This window comes from Coregonus clupeaformis, chromosome 8 (assembly GCF_020615455.1).
Source record: "Coregonus clupeaformis isolate EN_2021a chromosome 8, ASM2061545v1, whole genome shotgun sequence".
NCBI lineage: Eukaryota > Metazoa > Chordata > Actinopteri > Salmoniformes > Salmonidae > Coregonus > Coregonus clupeaformis.
Window position 1 is genome coordinate 49,364,342 of NC_059199.1, and position 21,150 is coordinate 49,385,491.

Below are 21,150 nucleotides of genomic sequence, written 5' to 3' on the forward strand. Positions count from 1 at the left end.
TTGCAGAAGGGTCAAATACTTATTTCCCTCATTAAAATGCAAATCAATTTATAACATTTTTTACATGCGTTTTTCTGGATTTTTTTGTTGTTATTCTGTCTCTCACTGTTCAAATAAACCTACCATTAAAATTATAGACTGATCATGTCTTTGTCAGTGGGCAAACTTATAAAATCAGCAGGGGATAAAATACTTTCCCCCCCTCACTGTACCTGGTGAAATAATAGTTAATAAACAACTAAGGGGGGCCCTATAAAATCTGTGATTTTCCCCCCCAAAATTGTGTTTTATATTCCCCCAAATTTTGTTCAGTTGTATTATTTCAGGTTAATAAAAATAAAATCTCTTAAAATTACAATGTTCGTAGAGAAACAACGAAATTGGTTCCGAGTCCATGTCAATGCTTAAATCACATCAGAAGACAATTTTTTTAGGTCTGGAAGAAAACTAATACATTTAGATTTGAGTGTAATTCCCCTATAATTGCGCATCTGGCCAGTGAGTAATGTGCCATCTAATGTGCAGGTCTAGCAATGGTTCTGTACTGCTGCTGCTCATTCCATGGCAAAGTTTGCAAATAACACATAGATACAAATACTTACTCAAGATATACTTCTGCCAGGTAAGCCTTCTTTGCAGTTAACATTTAATTGAGAAGGTTGAGGAAAGTATTTCTGTCAACCCACAAGATGGTAATCACATCAACTGGCTACACACAGTGAGACAAATGCGCACCACACAGACAGACGGGCAATATTGCTAGAAGTTAATATGCAGATATTGTGTTAGGTTTGGCTTTTTAAGTCAACCAGGTGTGGGATAATGTCAATGTTGCATTGATTAGATGGGAGCTTGCGGTGGGTGTCTGATACTTATGAGATTTGTTTATGACAGTTTGCGGTGGAACACGTGAAAATTGCATGTACTTTCAGAATTGTTTGGTGAGCTACTCATTGGTGGGCTGCAGGCTACTGGTAAAATCAACCTCTTGGAGACCCCTGCCCTATTTTCTACTTACCACTTGTATCCTGTGCTTGTTTTGTGTTACAGTTTTACACTTCTAAATAAATCTACCAAAGATATCTCCGGCCTGGTTCTTGGAAGATGTAGTGTTTAAGAGTACATGCTACTGTACTAGAAAAGCGCTCTATGGTAGCAAGGCTTTAGAGAGGACAGCACAAGGGGTTATGTTCCATGTTTAATTTCAAAATAATTGATGGCAAAAATAATGAAAATATTGACATACATTTCACAAACACTCATGGTCTCTGTACAAAGAAATATACATGCAAAAGTAAATAAACAAAATGTGAAATAAACCATTTAAAAATCAAAATGCATGTATAAAATAGGATGAGATTGGGACAAAAAAAGAAACAGGAAAATAATACATCCAGTCCACATTCCCATGTTCAACAACCTTTGTACAACTTTACAAAAATGGATTAATAAATAAATTAAAGGACATTGTATGTGACTGTACAGATGATCTGACAATGGACCTCTCTCTCTTTCCCGCCATCTCTCCCACAGCGTCCCTCTCTAACTCTCTTCTAGAAGGAAAAATCCAGTTTTGCGTGTTCCTAACAGATAAATCAATATACTTCCCTAACATCAGGGACTGGACACTGGGACTCTTCTGAGAGACAGGAAGAAAATAAACAAATCAAAAATCAACTACATCGATAAGTGTCATGTAGAGCACGACCCCAGAAGGTTAGGTTACCTAGGAAGCGATAACCATAGAATTACAATGTCCTATGGAGACACTCAAAATGGCCACCAGTCCAACCATTATGGCTTCATTGACCTGAATTAGGAGGTCCGTTCTACTCATTCTAATTCTATGGTGATAAGTTAACACCCCAATAGGGTTATAGGTCAAATAAAGAGGACTACCACCAGTGGAGCTTGCAGTACCAAGTACATACTTTTATCTCCATTTATTACATGTACAACAGATGTCTTCATAAATAGTTGCATCAAATGTTAAAACCGCAACATTGCACATGATAAGAATGGGGGAAACATAACATACAGTGAGTGCATTTACAGTATTCTGTCTTCCTCCTCTTCCTCATTCACTTCCCTTCTGATTGGCTATATCTGCTGCCACTCAGGCTCGGTCTGCCAATTGGCGATCTACTACATTTAATTTGCAGGATTCTTTAGTCTCGCCTCCTAGAACATCCTCAAAAGCAGGCAGCCATTTTGAAACGGGAGGGACAGAAGGCAGTTAGTCTATTTACAAAGTAAGGCTTAAACATCTTAAATCTGCGCAACACAATTTTTGTTTTAGTAAAAGCAAAAACAAAACAAATAATTATTTTCTGTTGTGAAGACAATGCAGCAGTCAGCAGAATCTCTATAGTTACTTGCAACATGGTCGTCGTCATGGTTTCTTAGATTAAGTATGTAAGCGCAACAATTGAAAAGCTCTGATTGGACATAAAACTGTCTCAACAAAGTGGAGGAGCTCAGTCATTGGATGAGTCCTCTCCGGGCTCTAAAGTAGCGTAGCGACTTTCCACTGCTGAGCATTTTCTTCAATCTTCTTGGGTTTTTTTCAAACACGTTTTTGAAAAGTTGTGGACAATGTTCTCTCTGTATTGGTTCTTTAAGAAAGGAGGTGTCCCAACAGTTTGAGTCATGTATTGTAAAAGCACAAAAACAAAACCTCTCTCTCACTCTATCTCTGTCAAACAAAAGGGAAGGGATAGTTGCTATGTGTGCTAACACCCTCTTCCTTAGCAACTCTCCTCTGAAAGCTCTGTTTGTTTGTGCAGGGATAAAATCCTCCACACGATAAAGATCGATCAAGAGGCTCTCTGTTGATCGATTGACTCAGTAAGATAGAGGAAAAATAAGTTACTCCATCGATTTGTCTGTTTTTATTTAATTTTTAGAAAATCAGTTTGAGTGTAAACCAGCAAGCAGCAGTAGACTGTTGAGGACATTATGTCACCCTTGTTTTGATTGGCTGAGAACTCGGTGTGTGTTCTCTCGGGAAAAATGATTGGTTAAGGACCGCTACGCCTACAAGCATCATGTTTTGATTGGTTGAAGGACCACAGGACTTTTTTTTTTTTTAAACCACAACATATCTGAAAGAGCATGAGATCAGCGAATTTCATTTACTTTTCTTTCTCCGAGATGCCCAGTCCCATTTGGGACTGGACCAGAGGAGGCTGGTGGGAGGAGCCATAGAAGGACAGGCTCATTGTAATGTCTGAAATGGAATCAATGGAACAGAGTCAAACACGTTGTTTCCATGTGCTTGATGTGTTTGCTACCATTCCATTGATTCCATTCCATCTATTACAATGATCCCATCCTCCTATAGCTCCTCCCACCATCCTCCCAGGACTGGATGTCCTATCCTTCCAGCCAGGGTTAGAGTGGTTGGGAGGGGGCATCTCTCTCCATCCCTCGCTCAGGCCTGTGGTTGTAAACGGCTCTGTAGGAAGCTCTGTACCCCTCCGATGGGCTTGGCGTCTGTCTGGTGCTTCCTTCTGTCTATGAACAGCACAAGGCGAGACGTGTCCAGACACCCACCCTCCACCCTACCCTGCCCCTGGGCGTCTGCTAACCCGGCCTGGCCCTGAACCCAGGGCTCCTGCAGACATAGCCCAGCCGGAGGCCTCCTTGCAGGGTCAGCCCTCAGCAGCAGGCAGATGAACTCCCGGGCCCCCTGGGTGACGCCCTGGAAGTAGTGGTGGGGGAAGCTGAAGTCTAGCCGGCAGATGTTCAGACACGTCTCCTCCACGCTCTCGTCAAGGAAGGGAGACGCCCCGCTCAGGATGACGTAGGTCACAACCCCTAGGCTCCAGAGGTCAGAGGTCAGTGCGGCGGGCTCCCCCACGACCAGCTCGGGGGAGGCGAACTCGGGGCTGCCCAGGAGAGGGTGGATGTAGTGGGCACTGTTGAGCTGGACGGCGTCCCCGAAGTCGGTCAGTTTGACCATGGGCTGGCCGGACGAGGTGTGGGACACCAACAGGTTCTCAGGCTGGAGGAAGAGGAGGAAGGGAGGAGGAGGAGAGAGGTGGAGAGCGATATGGGGGAGGGAGACAGAGTATAAATAGGAGGTATAGAAAAGAGAGAAGGGGAAAGATAGTGAGAGAATAGAGAGGAGAGAGAGTATAAATAGGAGCTAAATGCAAAAAGGAGAGAGTGAAAGAATGAAGAGGAAGAGGAGGACTACAACAGTACCTTTAAGTCCAGATGGGCTATCCTACAGTTGTGTAGGTAATGTAAAGCTTCTAGGATGTTCCGTAGGTAGCTGGCCACTTTCTCCTCAGTCAGATTCCCCCAGCTCACTATGTAGTCCAGGAGACGACCCTGATCAACCCTGCAGAGAGGTTTAGATGGCAGCAGAGTTGTGAGAATGTTAAATGTTACTGTGTGTGTGTATTCACATCTCCAGGACCAATCTGTAGCTGTCTACGATTGCTACAAGTGTGTGTGTGAGTGTGTGTGTGTGTGTGTGTGTGTGTGTGTGTGTGTATGTGTGCAGGCGCCAGGTGATGTGTGTGTAAATGTATGCACTCACTAAGTCTCTCTGGATAAAAGCGTCTGCTAAATGACTAAACTGTAATGTAAATGTGTAACTCACATCTCCAGGACCAGTGCGTAGCTGCTGGGGGTCTCGTACGTGTCCAGCAGTGTGACCAGGTGTGTGTGTTGTAGTCTTTGTAGCAGGCTGAGCTCCTGGGTCACCTGGTCTCTTTTCATCAGTTTCTTATTGACCAGCTTGACAGCCACAGTGCGTTTAGTTGACTTGTGTTCGCAACGCTTGACCACAGAGAACCGGCCTCTATGGAGAGAGTAGGTAGAGTAGGGTAAACAGACAGACAGAAACACACACACACACACACACACACACACACAGCTAGGAGTGGTAGGAGGAGAGGTGTGTAATGTACCTGCCCAGCTCTGCCACCTCAGTGTAGTGGGACTCAAAGTTGTCCTTCCAGCTCACCCTGATCCCGTCACTGGACACAACTACACAGACAGGGAATACAGTCAAATACAGGGAAAGAGAGAGAGTGTGTGTGTTTGTGTGTGAAAAATAAATAGAAGCATGCGAGTGTGGGATTACACTGTACAGTACTGTGGGAATGTGTTGGTGCAAATGTGTGTGTGTGTGTGTGTGTGTGTGTGTGCACGTATTTATGCAAGTGTGTGTGTGGTGTCTTACCTAGCACTCTGAGGCTGGCTGATGATGTCACGGAGCCCAGGTCGTTAGCGGCGACGCAGGTGTAAACACCGTCGTCCTCCGAAGACACGCCTACTATCCTCAGGGTCGCCTCGCCAGTCTCACTGTCTCACACATTTATACATTTTAACAGTCAATAACCTTTCCGTTTCACTGTCACACACACATTCATACATTTACTTTAATATGATAATACAATGCTTTCAGAAAGTAGTCACACCCCTTGACTTTTTCACATTTTGAATTTAAATTGATATTTTGTGTCACTGGCCAACACACAACACCCTATAATGTCAAAGTGGAAATATGTTTTTAGAACTTTTTACAAATTAATTAAAAATGAAAACCTGAAATGTCTTGAGTCAATACGTATTCAACCACGTTGTTATGGCAAACCTAAATAAGTTCAGGAGTAAATATTTGCTTAACAAGTTACATAATAAATTGCATGGACTCGTGTGCAATAATAGTGTTTAACATGATTTTTGAATGACTACCTCATCTCTTTACCCCTTCGGAAAGTATTCAGACCCCTTGACTTTTTCCACATTTTGTTACGTTACTGCCTTATTCTAAAATTGATTAAATTGTTTTCCCCCCCCCTCATCAATCTACACAGAATACACCATAATGACAAAGCAAAACCAGGTTTTTATACATTTTTGCAAATTGATATATAAAAAAATTGAAATATTACATTTACATAAGTATTCAGACCTTTTACTCAGTACTTTGTTGAAGCACCTTTGGCAGCGATTACGGCATCGAGTCTTCTTGGGTATGACGCTACAAGCTTGGCACACCTGTGTTTGGGGAGTTTCTCCCATTCATTCTCTGCAGATCCTCTCAAGCTCTGTCAGGTTGGATGGGGAGCGTTGCTGCACAGCTATTTTTCAGGTCTCTCCAGATATGTTCGATCGGGTTCAAGTCCGGGTTCTGGCTGGGCCACTCAAGGACATTTGGAGACTTGTCCCGAAGCCACTCATGCGTTGTCTTGACTGTGTGCTTAGGGTCATTGTCCTGTTGAAAGGTGAACCTTCGCCTCAGTCTGAGGTCCTGAGCGCTCTGGAGCAGGTTTTCATCAAGGATCTCTCTGTACTTGGCTCCGTTCATCTTTGGCTCGATCCTGACAAGTCTCCCAGTCCCTGCCGCTGAAAAACATCCCCACAGCATGATGCTGCCACCACTATGCTTCACCGTAGGGACGGTGCCAGGTTTCCTCCAGACGTGACGCTTGGCATTCAGGCCAAAGAGTTCAATCTTGGTTTGATCAGACCAGATAATCTTGTTTCTCATGGTCTGAGAGTCTTTCGGTGCCTTTTGGCAAACTCCAAGCGGGCTGTCATGTGCCTTTTACTGAGGAGTGGCTTCTGTCTGGCCACTCTACCATAAAGGCCTGATTGGTGGAGTGCTGCTGAGATGGTTGTCCTTCTGGAAGGTTCTCCCATGTCCACAAAGGAACTCTAGAGCTCTGTCAGAGTGACCATCAGGTTATTGGTCACCTCCCTGACCAAGGCCCCTCTCCCCCAATTTCTCAGTTTGGCCGGGCGGCCAGCTCTAGGAAGAGTCTTGGTGGTTCCAAACGTCTTCCATTTAAGAATGATGTAGGCTACAGTGTTCTTGGGGACCTTCAATGCTGCAGAAATGTTTTGGTACCCTTCCCCAGATCTGTGCCTTGACACAATCCTGTCTCAGAGATCTACGGACAACTCCTTTGACCGCATGACTTGGTTTCCGCTCTGACATGCACTGTCAACTGTGGGACCTTATATAGACAGGTGTGTCCCTATCCAAATCATGTCCAATCAATTGAATTTACCACAGGTGGACTCCAATCAAGTTGTAGAAACATCTCAACGATGATCAATTGAAACAGGATGCACCTGAGCTCAATTTCGAGTCTCATAGCAAAGGGTCTGAATACTTATGTAAATAAGGTATTTGTTTTATTCTTTTTATAAATTTGCAAAATTTCTAAAAACCTGCTTTTGCTTTGTCATTATGGGGTATTGTGTGTAGATTGCTGAGGATTTTTATTTATTTAATCAATTTTAAAATAAGGCTGTAACTTAACAAAATGTGGAAAAGGTCAAGGGGTCTGAATACTTTCCGAAGGCACTGTAAAATTATCTGCAAGGGCCCTCATTTATCAATATTGCATATAAACTATTCTAAAATACACTATATCAAATCGTATTTGCCACATGCGCCGAATACAACAGGTGTAGACCTTACAGTGAAATGCTTACTTACAAGCCCTTAAACAACAATGCAGTTTTAAGAAAATAAAAAAAGGGTTAGGTAAAAAATAAAAATAGCAAATAATGAAAGAGCATTAGTAAAATAAAATAACAGTAGGGAGGCTACAAACAGGGGGTACCGGTACAGAGTCAATGTGCGGGGGCACCGGTTAGTCGAGGTAATTGAGGTAGTATGTACAGTGAGGGAAGAAAGTATTTGATCCCCTGCTGATTTTGTACGTTTGCCCAGTGACAAAGAAATGATCAGTCTATAATTTTAAATGGTAGGTTTATTTGAACAGTGAGAGACAGAATAACAACAAAACAATCCAGAAAAACACATTTCAAAAATGTTATGAATTGATTTGCATTTTAATGAGGGAAATAAGTATTTGACCCCTCTGCAAAACATTACTTAGTACTTGGTGGCAAAACCCTTGTTGGCAATCACAGAGGTCAGACGTTTCTTGTAGTTGGCCACCAGGTTTGCACACATCTCAGGAGGGATTTTGTCCCACTCCTGTTTGCAGATTTTCTCCAAGTCATTAAGGTTTCGAGGCTGGCGTTTGGCAACTCGAACCTTCAGCTCCCTCCACAGAGTTTCTATGGGATTAAGGTCTGGAGACTGGCTAGGCCACTCCAGGACCTTAATGTGCTTCTTCTTGAGCCACTCCTTTGTTGCCTTGGCCGTGTGATTTGGGTCATTGTCATGCTGGAACACCCATCCATGACCCATTTTCAATGCCCTGGCTGAGGGAAGGAGGTTCTCACCCAAGATTTGACGGTACATGACCCCGTCCATCGTCCCTTTGATGCGGTGAAGTCCCTTTAGCAGAAAAACACCCCCAAAGCATAATGTTTCCACCTCCATGTTTGACGGTGGGGATGGTGTTCTTGGGGTCATAGGCAGCATTCCTCCTCCTCCAAACACGGCGAGTTGAGTTGATAACAAAAAGCTCAATTTAGGTCTCATCTGACCACAACACTTTCACCCAGTTCTCCTCTGAATCATTCAGATGTTCATTGGCAAACTTCAGACAGGCCTGTATATGTGCTTTCTTGAGCAGGGGGACCTTGCAGGTGCTGCAGGATTTCAGTCCTTCACGGCGTAGTATGTTACCAATTGTTTTCTTGGTGACTATGGTCCCAGCTGCCTTGAGATCATTGACAAGATCCTCCTGTGTAGTTCTGGGCTGATTCCTCACCGTTCTCATGATCATTGCAACTCCACGAGGTGAGATCTTGCATGGAGCCCCAGGCCGAGGGAGATTGACAGTTCGTGTTTCTTCCATTTGCGAATAATCACACCAACTGTTGTCACCTTCTCACCAAGCTGCTTGGCGATGGTCTTGTAGCTCATTCCAGCCTTGTGTAGGTCTACAATCTTGTCCCTGACATCCTTGGAGAGCTCTTTGGTCTTGGCCATGGTGGAGAGTTTGGAATCTGATTGATTGATTGCTTCTGTGGACAGGTGTCTTTTATACAGGTAACAAGGTGAGATTAGGAGCGCTCCTTTTAAGAGTGTGCTCCTAATCTCAGCTCGTTACCTGTATAAAAGACACCTGGGAGCCAGAAATCTTTCTGATTGAGAGGGGGTCAAATACTTATTTTCCTCATTTAAAATGCTAATCAATTTATAACATTTTTGACATGTGTTTTTCTGGATTCTTTTGTTGTTATTCTGTCTCTCACTGTTCAAATAAACCTACCATTTAAATTATAGACTGATCATTTATTTGTCAGTGGGCAAACGTACAAAATCAGCAGGGGATCAAATACTTTTTCCCCCTCACTGTACATGTGGGTAGAGTTAAAGTGACTATGCATAGATAATAAACAGAGTAGCAGCAGAGTAAAAGAGGGGGTGGGGTGGGGTGTACAATGCAAATAGTCCGGGTAGCCATGATTAGCTGTTCCACTGTTGTGTCGTTGGCAAACTTAATGATGGGAGTACAGGAGGGGACTGAGCACGCACCCCTGAGGGGCCCCGTGTTGAGGATCAGCGTGGCAGATGTGTTGTTACCTACCCTTACCACCTGGGGGCGGCCCGTCAGGAAGTCCAGGATCCAGTTGCAAAGGGAGGTGTTTAGTCCCAGGGTCCTTAGCTTAGTGATGAGCTTTGAGGCTATGGTGTTGAACGCTGAACTGTAGTCAATGAATAGCATTCTCACGTAGGTGTTCCTCTTGTCCAGGTGGGAAAGGGCAGTGTGTAGTGCAATAAAGATTGCATCATCTGTGGATCTGTTGGGGCGGTATGCAAACTGGAGATGGTCTAGGGTTTCTGGGATAATGGTGTTGATGTGAGCCATGACCAGCCTTTCAAAGCACTTCATGGCTACAGATGTGAGTGCTACTGGTCGGTAGTCATTTAGGCAGGTTATGTTAATGTTCTTGGGCACAGGGACTATGGTGGTCTGCTTGAAACATGTTAGTATTACAGACTCAGTCAGGAAAATGTCAGTGAAGACACTTGCCAGTTGGTCAGCGCATGCTCGGAGTACACGTCCTGGTAATCCGTCTGGTCCTGCGGCCTTGTGAATGTTGACCTGCTTAAAAGTCTTACTCACATCGGCTACGGAGAGCGTGATCACATAGTCATCCGGAACAGCTGATGCTCTCATGCATGCTTCAGTGTTGCTTGCCTCGAAGCGAGCATAGAAGGGATTTAGCTCGTCTGGTAGGCTTGTGTCACTGGGCAGCTCGTGGCTGTGCTTCTCTTTGTAGTCTGTAATAGTTTGCAAGCCCTGCCAAATCCGACGAGCATCGGAGCCGGTGTAGTACGATTCAATCTTAGTCCTGTATTGACTCTTTGCCTGTTTGATGGTTCGTCGGAGTGCATAGCTGGATTTCTTATAAGCGTCCGGGTTAGAGTCCCGCTCCTTGAAAGCGGCAGCTCTACCCTTTAGCTCAGTGTGGATGTTGCCTGTAATCCATGGCTTCTGGTTGGGGTATGTACGTACGGTCACTGTGGGGACAATGTCGTTGATGCACTTATTGATGAAGCCAGTGACTGATGTGGTGTACTCCTCAATGCTATCGTAAGAATCCCAGAACATATTCCAGTCTGTGCTAGCAAAACAGTCCTGTAGTTTAGCATCTGCGTCATCTGACCACTTCCTTATTAACCGAGTCACTGGTGCTTCCTGCTTTAGTGATTGCTTATAAGCAGGAATCAGGAGGATATAGTTATAGTCAGATTTGCCAAATGGAGGGCGAGAGAGAGCTTTGTATGTGTCTCTGTGTGTGGAGTAAAGGTGGTCTGGAGTTTTTTTTTCTCTGGTTGCACATTCAACACGCTGGTAGAAATTCGGTAGTACGGATTTTAGTTTCCCTGCATTAAAGTCCCCGGCCACTAGGAACGCTGCCTCTGGATGAGTGTTTTCCTGTTTGCTTATGGCCCTATACAGCTCATTGAGTGCAATCTTAGTGCCAGCATCGGTTTGTGGTGGTAAATAGACAACTACGAAAAATATAGATGAAAACTCTCTTGGTAAATAGTGTGATCTACAGCTTATCATGAGATACTCTACCTCAGGCGAGCAAAACCTTGAGACTTCCTTAATATTAGATTTTATGCACCAGCTGTTGTTTACAAATATACACAGACCGCCACCCCTTGTCTTACCAGAGTCAGCCGTTCTATCCTGCCGATGAAGCGTATATCCCGCCAGCTGTATGTTATCCATGTCGTCGTTCAGCCACGATTCGGTGAAACATAAGATATTACAGTTTTTAATGTCTCGTTGGTAGGATAACCTTGATCTTAGGTCATTCAATTTATTTACAAATGATTGAACGTTGGCTAATAGTATGTGGACACAACCTCGTCAAACATCTCATTCCAAAATCATGGGCATTAATATGGAGTTGGTTTTCCCTTTGCTGCTATAACAGCCTCCATTCTTCTGGGAAGGCTTCCCACTTGATGTTGGAAAATTGTTGATGGGACTTGCTTCCATTCAGCCACAAGAGCATTAGTAATGTCGGGCACTGATGATGGGCGATTAGGCCTGGCTCGCAGTTGGAGTTCCAATTCATTCCAAAGGTGTTCGATGGGGTTGAGGTCAGGGCTCTGTGCAGGCCAGTCAAGTTCTTCCACACCGATCTCGACAAACCATTTCTGTATGGACCTCGCTTTGTGCACGGGGGCATTGTCATGCTGAAACAGGAAAGGGCCTTCCCCAAACTGTTGCCACAAAGTTGGAAGCACAGAATCGTCTAGAATGTAATTGTATTCTGTAGCGTTAAGATTTCCTTTCACTGGAACTAAGGGGTCTAGCCCGAACCATGAAAAACAGCCTCAGACCATTATTCCTCCTCCAACAAACTTTACAGTTGGCACTATGCATTGGGGCAGGTAGCATTCTCCTGGCATCCGCCAAACCCGGATTCGTCTGTCGGACTGCCAGATGGTGACGCGTGATTCATCACTCCAGAGAACGCGTTTCCACTGCTCCTGAGTCCAATGGCGCTGAGCTTTACACTACTCCAGCCGACGCTTGACATTGCGCATGGTGATCTTAGGCTTGTGTGCGGGTGCTCGGCCATGGAAACCCATTTTATGAAGCTCCCGACGAACAGTTATTGTGCTAACATTGCTTCCAGATGCAGTTTGGAACTCGGTAGTGAGTGTTGCAACCAACGACAGACGATTTTTACGCACTACGCGCTTCAGCACTCAGCAGTCTCGTTCTGTGAGCTTGTGTGGCCTACCAGTTTGTGGCTGAGCCGTTGTTGCTCCTAGACGTTTCCACTTGAAAATAACAGTACTTACAGTTGACTGGGACAGCTCTAGCAGGACAGAAATTTTACGAAGTGACTTGTTGGAAAGGTGGCATCCTATGACGGTGTTGTTCTCAGCCACAGTGCTCGTGCACGAACTTTACTATTTGCATTTCGAAACGCTCCTAATTAACCATACAGTGGGGAAAAAAAGTATTTAGTCAGCCACCAATTGTGCAAGTTCTCCCACTTAAAAAGATGAGAGAGGCCTGTAATTTTCATCATAGGTACACGTCAACTATGACAGACAAATTGAGGGAAAAAAATCCTGAAAATCCCATTGTAGGATTTTTAATGAATTTATTTGCAAATTATGGTGGAAAATAAGTATTTGGTCACCTACAAACAAGCAAGATTTCTGGCTCTCACAGACCTGTAACTTCTTCTTTAAGAGGCTCCTCTGTCCTCCACTCGTTACCTGTATTAATGGCACCTGTTTGAACTTGTTATTAGTATAAAATACACCTGTCCACAACCTCAAACAGTCACACTCCAAACTTCACAATGGCCAAGACCAAAGAGCTGTCAAAGGACACCAAAAACAAAATTGTAGACCTGCAACAGGCTGGGAAGACTGAATCTGCAATAGGTAAGCAGCTTGGTTTGAAGAAATCAACTGTGGGAGCAATTATTAGGAAATGGAAGACATACAAGACCACTGATAATCTCCCTCGATCTGGGGCTCCACGCAAGATCTCACCCCGTGGGGTCAAAATGATCACAAGAACGGTGAGCAAAAATCCCAGAACCACACGGGGGACCTAGTGAATGACCTGCAGAGAGCTGGGACCAAAGTAACAAAGCCAACCATCAGTAACACACTACGCCGCCAGGGACTCAAATCCTGCAGTGCGAGAGGTGTCCCCTGCTTAAGCCAGTACATGTCCAGGCCCGTCTGAAGTGCATTTGGATGATCCAGAAGAGGATTGGGAGAATGTCATATGGTCAGATGAAACCAAAATATAACTTTTTGGTAAAAACTCAACTCGTCATGTTTGGAGGACAAAGAATGCTGAGTTGCATCCAAAGAACACCATACCTACTGTGAAGCATGGGGTTGGAAACATCATGATTTGGGGCTGTTTTTCTGCAAAGGGACCAGGATGACTGATCCGTGTAAAGGAAAGAATGAATGGGGCCATGTATCGTGAGATTTTGAGTGAAACCCTCCTTCCATCAGCAAGGGCATTGAAGATGAAACGTGGCTGGGTCTTTCAGCATGACAATGATCCCAAACACACCGCCCGGGCAACGAAGGAGTGGCTTCGTAAGAAGCATTTCAAGGTCCTGGAGTGGCCTAGCCAGTCTCCAGATCTCAACCCCATAGAAAATCTTTGGAGGGAGTTGAAAGTCTGTGTTGCCCAGCGACAGCCCCAAAACATCACTGCTCTAGAGGAGATCTGCATGGAGGAATGGGCCAAAATACCAGCAACGGTGTGTGAAAACCTTGTGAAGACTTACAGAAAACGTTTGACCTGTGTCATTGCCAACAAAGGGTATATAACAAAGTATTGAGAAACTTTTGTTATTGACCAAATACTTATTTTCCACCATCATATGCCAATAAATTCATAAAAAATCCTACAATGTGATTTTCTGGATTTTTTTCCTCATTTTGTCTGTCATAGTTGACGTGTACCTATGATGAAAATTACAGGCCTCTCTCATCTTTTTAAGTGGGAGAACTTGCACAATTGGTGGCTGACTAAATACTTTTTTCCCCCACTGTATATGGTCAAATTCATCCCTTTAAAGCCCATGGGGAATATACAGTATTGCGCCATACCATGAAATACCACCGCGCAACCAGAAAATGCAAATAATTGTTTGCAAAACTTTTCAGAGACTGAAATAGAGGTGTTAGTGTCAGAGATTGAGTACAACCAAAAGGTTTTATTTGGCTCGCTCAGTTGTGGTTTGACCAATACAAATAAAAAACATAGCTACAAAGAGAGGACCATCTCACTTTCAGTTATTTGAAAAGGAAATAATCTCCCAAATATCACGATTTCTAAAGCAAGCCATAGAAAGTTGGTTGCAATTTCAATTTAATCCTCCAGAAACGACAGAACAAATATTGTGGTTGAACTCAAATATACTAATTGATTAAAAAAAACATTATTTTTTTAAAGATATGGCATATACAGTGGGGAAAAAAAGTATTTAGTCAGCCACCAATTGTGCAAGTTCTCCCACTTAAAAAGATGAGAGAGGCCTGTAATTTTCATCATAGGTACACGTCAACTATGACAGACAAATTGAGAAAAAAATTTCCAGAAAATCACATTGTAGGATTTTTTATGAATTTATTTGCAAATTATGGTGGAAAATAAGTATTTGGTCACCTACAAACAAGCAAGATTTCTGGCTCTCATAGACCTGTAACTTCTTCTTTAAGAGGCTCCTCTGTCCTTCACTTGTTACCTGTATTAATGGCACCTGTTTGAACTTGTTATCAGTATAAAAGACACCTGTTCACAACCTCAAACAGTCACACTCCAAACTCCACTATGGCGAAGACCAAAGAGCTGTCAAAGGACACCAGAAACAAAATTGTAGACCTGCACCAGGCTGGGAAGACTGAATATGCAATAGGTAAGCAGCTTGGTTTGAAGAAATCAACTGTGGGAGCAATTATTGGGAAATGGAAGACATACAAGACCACTGATAATCTCCCTCGATCTGGGGCTCCACACAAGATCTCACCCCGTGGGGTCAAAATGATCACAAGAACGGTGAGCAAAAATCCCAGAACCACACGGGGGGACCTAGTGAATGACCTGCAGAGAGCTGGGACCAAAGTAACAAAGCCTACCATCAGTAACACACTACGCCGCCAGGGACTCAAATCCTGCAGTGCAAGACGTGTCCCCCTGCTTAAGCCAGTACATGTCCAGGCCCGTCTGAAGTTTGCTAGAGTGCATTTGGATGATCCAGAAGAGGATTGGGAGAATGTCATATGAAACCTAAATATAACTTTTTGGTAAAAACTCAACTCGTCGTGTTTGGAGGACAAAGAATGCTGAGTTGCATCCAAAGAACACCATACCTACTGTGAAGCATGGGGGTGGAAACATCATGCTTTGGGGCTGTTTTTCTGCAAAGGGACCAGGACGACTGATCCGTGTAAAGGAAAGAATGAATGGGGCCATGTATCGTGAGATTGAGTGAAAACCTCCTTCCGTCAGCAAGGGCATTGAAGATGAAACGTGGCTGGGTCTTTCAGCATGACAATGATCCCAAACACACCGCCGGGCAACGAAGGAGTGGCTTCGTCTGAAGCATTTCAAGGTCCTGGAGTGGCCTAGCCAGTCTCCAGATCTCAACCCCATAGAAAATCTTTGGAGGGAGTTGAAAGTCTGTGTTGCCCAGCGACAGCCCCAAAACATCACTGCTTTAGAGGAGATCTGCATGGAGGAATGGGCCAAAATACCAGCAACAGTGTGTGACAACCTTGTGAAGACTTACAGAAAACGTTTGACCTGTGTCATTGCCAACAAAGGGTATATAACAAAGTATTGAGAAACTTTTGTTATTGACCAAATACTTATTTTCCACCATAATTTGCAAATAAATTCATTAAAAATCCTACAATGTGTTTTTCTGGATTTTTTTCCCTCATTTTGTCTGTCCTAGTTGACTTGTACCTATGATGAAAATTACAGGCCTCTCTCATCTTTTTAAGTGGGAGAACTTGCACAATTGGTGGCTGACTAAATACTTTTTTCCCCCACTGTAGAAGCAAATCGGATGGACATCATGAAAATGATCGGAGAGGTTGAGGGTAGAGGAAGTTCAGGAGTAAAAACAAACATATAATTGTGTCCATAAAATGTATATAGTATGTATAAACTGGAAGTAGAGACCTAAGCGTTGTTGTTCACTAGTTTACTCCAATTACTTGATAAAGCAGCAGCAGCAGTCGGGAGAGGTTGTGTTTTTCTCTAGCTCTCTAGCTGGAGGTAAGCAGGAGGTAAGCTTCTCATTTGGTGTTGAGTAAAGCTTAACCATGTATTAGATCGTAGGTTGGTAGTTAGTTGTAGTTAGGTATTGTATTTATTATAGGTTAGTATTGTTGTTATTGTAGGTTTCCGTAGGTAATTGTAGGTTAGTATCGAAGCACGAGGCTAGCTAGCTAGCAGGTAGCTACTGGTAACGATTAGCAACGATTAGCAACGGTGGAGAGCTTCTCATATGGTGTTGAGTAACGCTTAACCATGTATTAGATCGTAGGTTGGTAGTTAGTTGTAGTTAGGTATTGTATTTATCATAGGTTAGTATTGTTGTTATTGTAGGTTTCCGTAGGTAATTGTAGGTTAGTATCGAAGCACGAGGCTAGCTAGCTAGCGGGTAGCTACTGGTAACGATTAGCAATCGATTAGCAACGGTGGAGAGCTTCTCATATGGTGTTGAGTAAAGCTTAACCATATATTAGATCGTAGGTTGGTAGTTAGTTGTAGTTAGGTATTGTATTTATTATAGGTTAGTATTGTTGTTATTGTAGGTTTCCGTAGGTAATTGTAGGTTAGTATCGAAGCACGAGGCTAGCTAGCTAGCAGGTAGCTACTGGTAACGATTAGCAACGATTAGCAACGGTGGAGAGCTTCTCATATGGTGTTGAGTAACGCTAACCATGTATTAGATCGTAGGTTGGTAGTTAGTTGTAGTTAGGTATTGTATTTATCATAGGTTAGTATTGTTGTTATTGTAGGTTTCCGTAGGGTAATTGTAGGTTAGTATCGAAGCACGAGGCTAGCTAGCTAGCGGGTAGCTACTGGTAACGATTAGCAACCGATTAGCAACGGTGGAGAGCTTCTCATATGGTGTTGAGTAAAGCTTAACCATATATTAGATCGTAGGTTGGTAGTTAGTTGTAGTTAGGTATTGTATTTATTATAGGTTAGTATTGTTGTTATTGTAGGTTTCCGTAGGTAATTGTAGGTTAGTATCGAAGCACGAGGCTAGCTAGCTAGCGGGTAGCTACTGGTAACGATTAGCTGTTTCCAATGTTAAATGTGCTGCTAGCCAACGTTTAATTTTTGCTGCGTTATGCGTTATGAAAGGAACTAGACACGGACATGAATTATCTGTTTAGTGTGCTAACACACTCTTGGCAGTTTGTTGTAACCAAGTATTGGTGCTAAATTGTGTGTTAATGGATGCTAGCTTGCTAGTTAGCTACGCGTCATAGCTAGGTATCGTGGGTAGTTACTGTGTCTTGGCAGTGTCTTCCGCCGTGCCGGCTGTAGCACGAAGCGAGCTAACTAGCCGTTTTTTCGAACAGAGTCAGAGTCAACACAGTAGCCATTGTGTGCCGGGTGTAGCAGAGCTAGCTAGCTAGAAGTTCTTCAAAAAGTCAACACAGTGGCCATTGCTAGCTACCCAACACGACCAGCGAACTGTACGGTAGTAGCTAATTACAATATACTTGTCCTAGCTAGCCAACGTTGAATCATTGCTGCGTCAGAAAGGAACTTGACACAGACACGAATGATCTGTTTAGTGTGTTATCACACTATTGGTGGTTTGCTGTGACCAAGTGTTTGTGCTAAACTGTGTGTTACTGGATGCTAGCATGCTAGTTAGCTAGTTAACACACTATTGGTGGTTTGTTGTGACCAAGTATTGGTGCTTAACTGTGTGTTAAACTGTGTGTTATTGGATGCTAGCATGCTAGTCAGCTATGGTGTCATAGTTAGCTAGCTGAATAAAGTGGGTTGAGTCTATTCCTTTAAACATTGAACAACTGTGGTTCACAACAATTTCTGATTTCTAAAGGTGGAAGTTGGGAGAGTTTTTGTTCGGGTGGTTCAGTGAAACAATTTTAGTTTCTGAGGTAGAAGTTTTTGGTGAGGGAGGCCCCCTCTCTCCTCTCCCAGATGCTTAGCTCATTTCATTCCGATCTCCTCTGCATTTTTGTAGCCATTTGCTACAGCCTGTCAACTATGCCTCTGCCTATCCCTGTTCTCTCCTCTCTGCACAGGCTACACAAACAACGCACCACACCGCGCGGCGCTGCCTCTCTAACCTGGTGGTCCCTGCACGCACCCCCTCACCTGGAGTTCCAGGTCGCAGGCAGCCTCTGGAACTGCCGTTCTGCTGCCAACAAAGCTGACTTCATCCCAGCCTATGCCAACCTCCAGTCCCTCGACTTCCTGGCGCTGACGGAAACATGGATCACCACTGAAAACACGGCTACTCCTACTGCTCTCTCCTCGTCTGACCATGTGTTCGCATACCCCGAGAGCATCTGGTCAGAGGGGTGGTGGTACAGGAATCCTCATCTCTCCCAAGTGGACATTCTCAATTTTTCCCCCTAACCCATCTGTCTATCTCCTCATTTGAATTCCATGCTGTCACAGTCACTAGCCCATTTAAGCTTAATATCCTTGTCATCTATCGCCCTCCAGGTTCCCTTGGAGAGTTCATCAACGAGCTTGACGCCTTGATAAGTTCCTTTCCTGAGATGGCTCACCCCTCACAGTTTTGGGGGATTTCAACCTCCCTATGTCCACATATGACTCATTTCTCTCTGCCTCCTTCTTTCCACTCCTCTCCTCTTTTGACCTCACCCTCTCACCGTCCCCCTACTCACAAGGCAGGCAATACGCTTGACCTCATCTTCACTAGATGCTGCTCCTCTACTAATCTCACTGCAACTCCCTCCAAGTCTCCGACCACTACTTTGTTTCCTTTTCTCTCTCGCTCTCCTCCCACACTACTCACTCTGCCCCTACACAGATGGTAATGCGCCGCCGCAACCTTCGCTCTCTCTCTCCCACTACTCTCTCCTCTTCCATCCTATCATCTCTTCCCCTCTGCTCAATCCTTCTCCCTCCAATCTCCTGATTCTGCCTCCTCAACCCTCCTCTCCTCCCTTTCTGCATCCTTTGACTCTCTGTGTCCCCTATCCTCCCGGCCGGCTCGGTCCTCCCCTCCTGCTCCGTGGCTTGATGACTCACTGCGAGCTCACAGAACAGAGCTCCGGGCAGCGGGCGGAAATGGAAGAAAACTAAACTCCCCTACCGACCTGGCATCTTTTCACTCCCTCCTCTCTACATTTTCTTCATCTGTTTCTGCTGCTAAGGCCACCTTCTACCCTCTAAATTCCAAGCATCTGCCTCTAACCCTAGGAAGCTCTTTTGCCACATTTTCCTCCCTCCTGAATCCCCCCTCCTCCTCTCTCTCTGTGGATGACTTCGTCAACCACTTTGAAAAGAAGGTTGACGACATCCGATCCTCGTTTGTTAAGTCTAATGACACTGCTGGTCCTGCTCACACTGCCCTACCCTATGCTTTGACTTCTTTCTCCCCTCTCTCTCCAGATAAAATCCTGCGACTTGTGACTGCAGGCCGCCCAACAACCTGCCCGCTTGACCCCATCCCCTCCTCCCTTCTCCAGACCATCTCCGGTGACCTTCTCCCCTACCTCACCTCGCTGATCAACTCATCCTTGACCGCCCGGCCATGTCCCTTCCGTCTTCAAGAGAGCGAGAGTTGCTCCCCTTCTCAAAAAAACCAACACTCGACCCCACTGATGTCAACAACTACAGACCAGTATCCCTTCTCTCTTTTCTTTCCAAAACTATTGAGCGTGCCGTCTTTAGCCAACTCTCTTGCTATCTCTCTCAGAATGACCTTCTTGATCCAAACCAATCAGGTTTCAGGACTGGTCATTCAACTGAGACTGCTCTCCTCTGTGTCACGGAGACTCTCCGCACTGCTAAAGCTAACTCTCTCTCCTCTGCTCTTGTCCTTCTAGACCTGTCTGCTGCCTTTGATACTGTGAACCATCAGATCCTCCTCTCCACCCTCTCCGAGCTGGGCATCTCCGGCGCGGCTCACTCCTGGATTGCGTCCTACCTGACCGGTCGCTCCTACCAAGTGGCGTGGCGAGAAGCTGTCTCCGCACCACGTGCTCTCACCACTGGTGTCCCCCAAGGCTCAGTTCTAGGCCCTCTCCTTTTCTCCCTATACACCAAGTCACTTGGCTCTGTCATATCCTCACATGGTCTCTCCTATCATTGCTACGCTGACGATACACAACTAATCTTCTCCTTTCCCCCTTCTGATAACCAGGTGGCGAATCGCATCTCTGCATGTCTGGCAGACATATCAGTATGGATGACGGATCACCACCTCAAGCTGAACCCTGGCAAGACGGAGCTGCTCTTCCTCCCGGGGAAGGACTGCCCGTTCCATGATCTCGCCATCACGGTTGACAACTCCGCTGTGTCCTCCTCCCAGAGTGCGAAGAGCCTAGGCGTGACCCTGGACAACACCCTGTCGTTCTCCGCCAACATCAAGGCGGTGACCCGCTCCTGCAGGTTCATGCTCTACAACATTCGGAGAGTACGACCCTGCCTTACACAGGAAGCGGCACAGGTCCTAATCCAGGCACTTGTCATCTCCCGTCTGGACTACTGCAACTCGCTGTTGGCTGGCCTCCCTGCCTGTGCCATTAAACCCCTACAACTCATCCAGAATGCCGCAGCCCGTCTGGTGTTCAACCTTCCCAAGTTCTCTCACGTCACCCCCCTCCTCCGCACACTCCACTGGCTTCCAGTTGAAGCTCGCATCCGCTACAAGACCATGGTGCTTGCCTATGGAGCAGTGAGGGGAACGGCACCTCTGTACCTTCAGGCTCTGATCAGTCCCTACACCCAAACGAGGGCATTGCGCTCATCCACCTCTGGCCTGCTGGCTCCCTTCCTCTGCGGAAGCATAGTTCCCGCTCAGCCCAGTCAAAACTGTTCGCTGCTCTGGCACCCCAATGGTGGAACAAGCTCCCTCACGACGCCAGGACAGCGGAGTCACTCACCACCTTCCGGAGACATTTGAAACCCCACCTCTTTAAGGAATACCTGGGATAGGATAAAGGAATCCTTCTACCCCCCCCCCCAATTGTAAAGT

General features: G+C 45.0%; 1 protein-coding gene across 7 annotated transcripts in view; it reads right to left on the reverse strand.

Annotated features, from left to right (window-relative positions):
- Positions 1 to 1,185: 1,185 nt before the first annotated feature.
- Positions 1,186 to 21,150, reverse strand: part of LOC121571881 (triple functional domain protein) — a 108,517-nt gene continuing 88,552 nt past the window's right edge. For all 7 annotated transcript variants that reach the window (XM_041883653.2, XM_041883655.2, XM_041883657.2 and 4 more), the window contains 5 exons: positions 5,198 to 5,319; positions 4,923 to 5,001; positions 4,613 to 4,813; positions 4,210 to 4,348; positions 1,186 to 4,006 (listed from right to left, as the gene is read on the reverse strand). In XM_041883653.2, the coding sequence (XP_041739587.1) occupies positions 3,434 to 4,006; positions 4,210 to 4,348; positions 4,613 to 4,813; positions 4,923 to 5,001; positions 5,198 to 5,319 (1,114 nt within the window). In that variant the 3' untranslated portion in view covers positions 1,186 to 3,433. The remainder of the gene's footprint in view (positions 4,007 to 4,209; positions 4,349 to 4,612; positions 4,814 to 4,922; positions 5,002 to 5,197; positions 5,320 to 21,150) is intronic.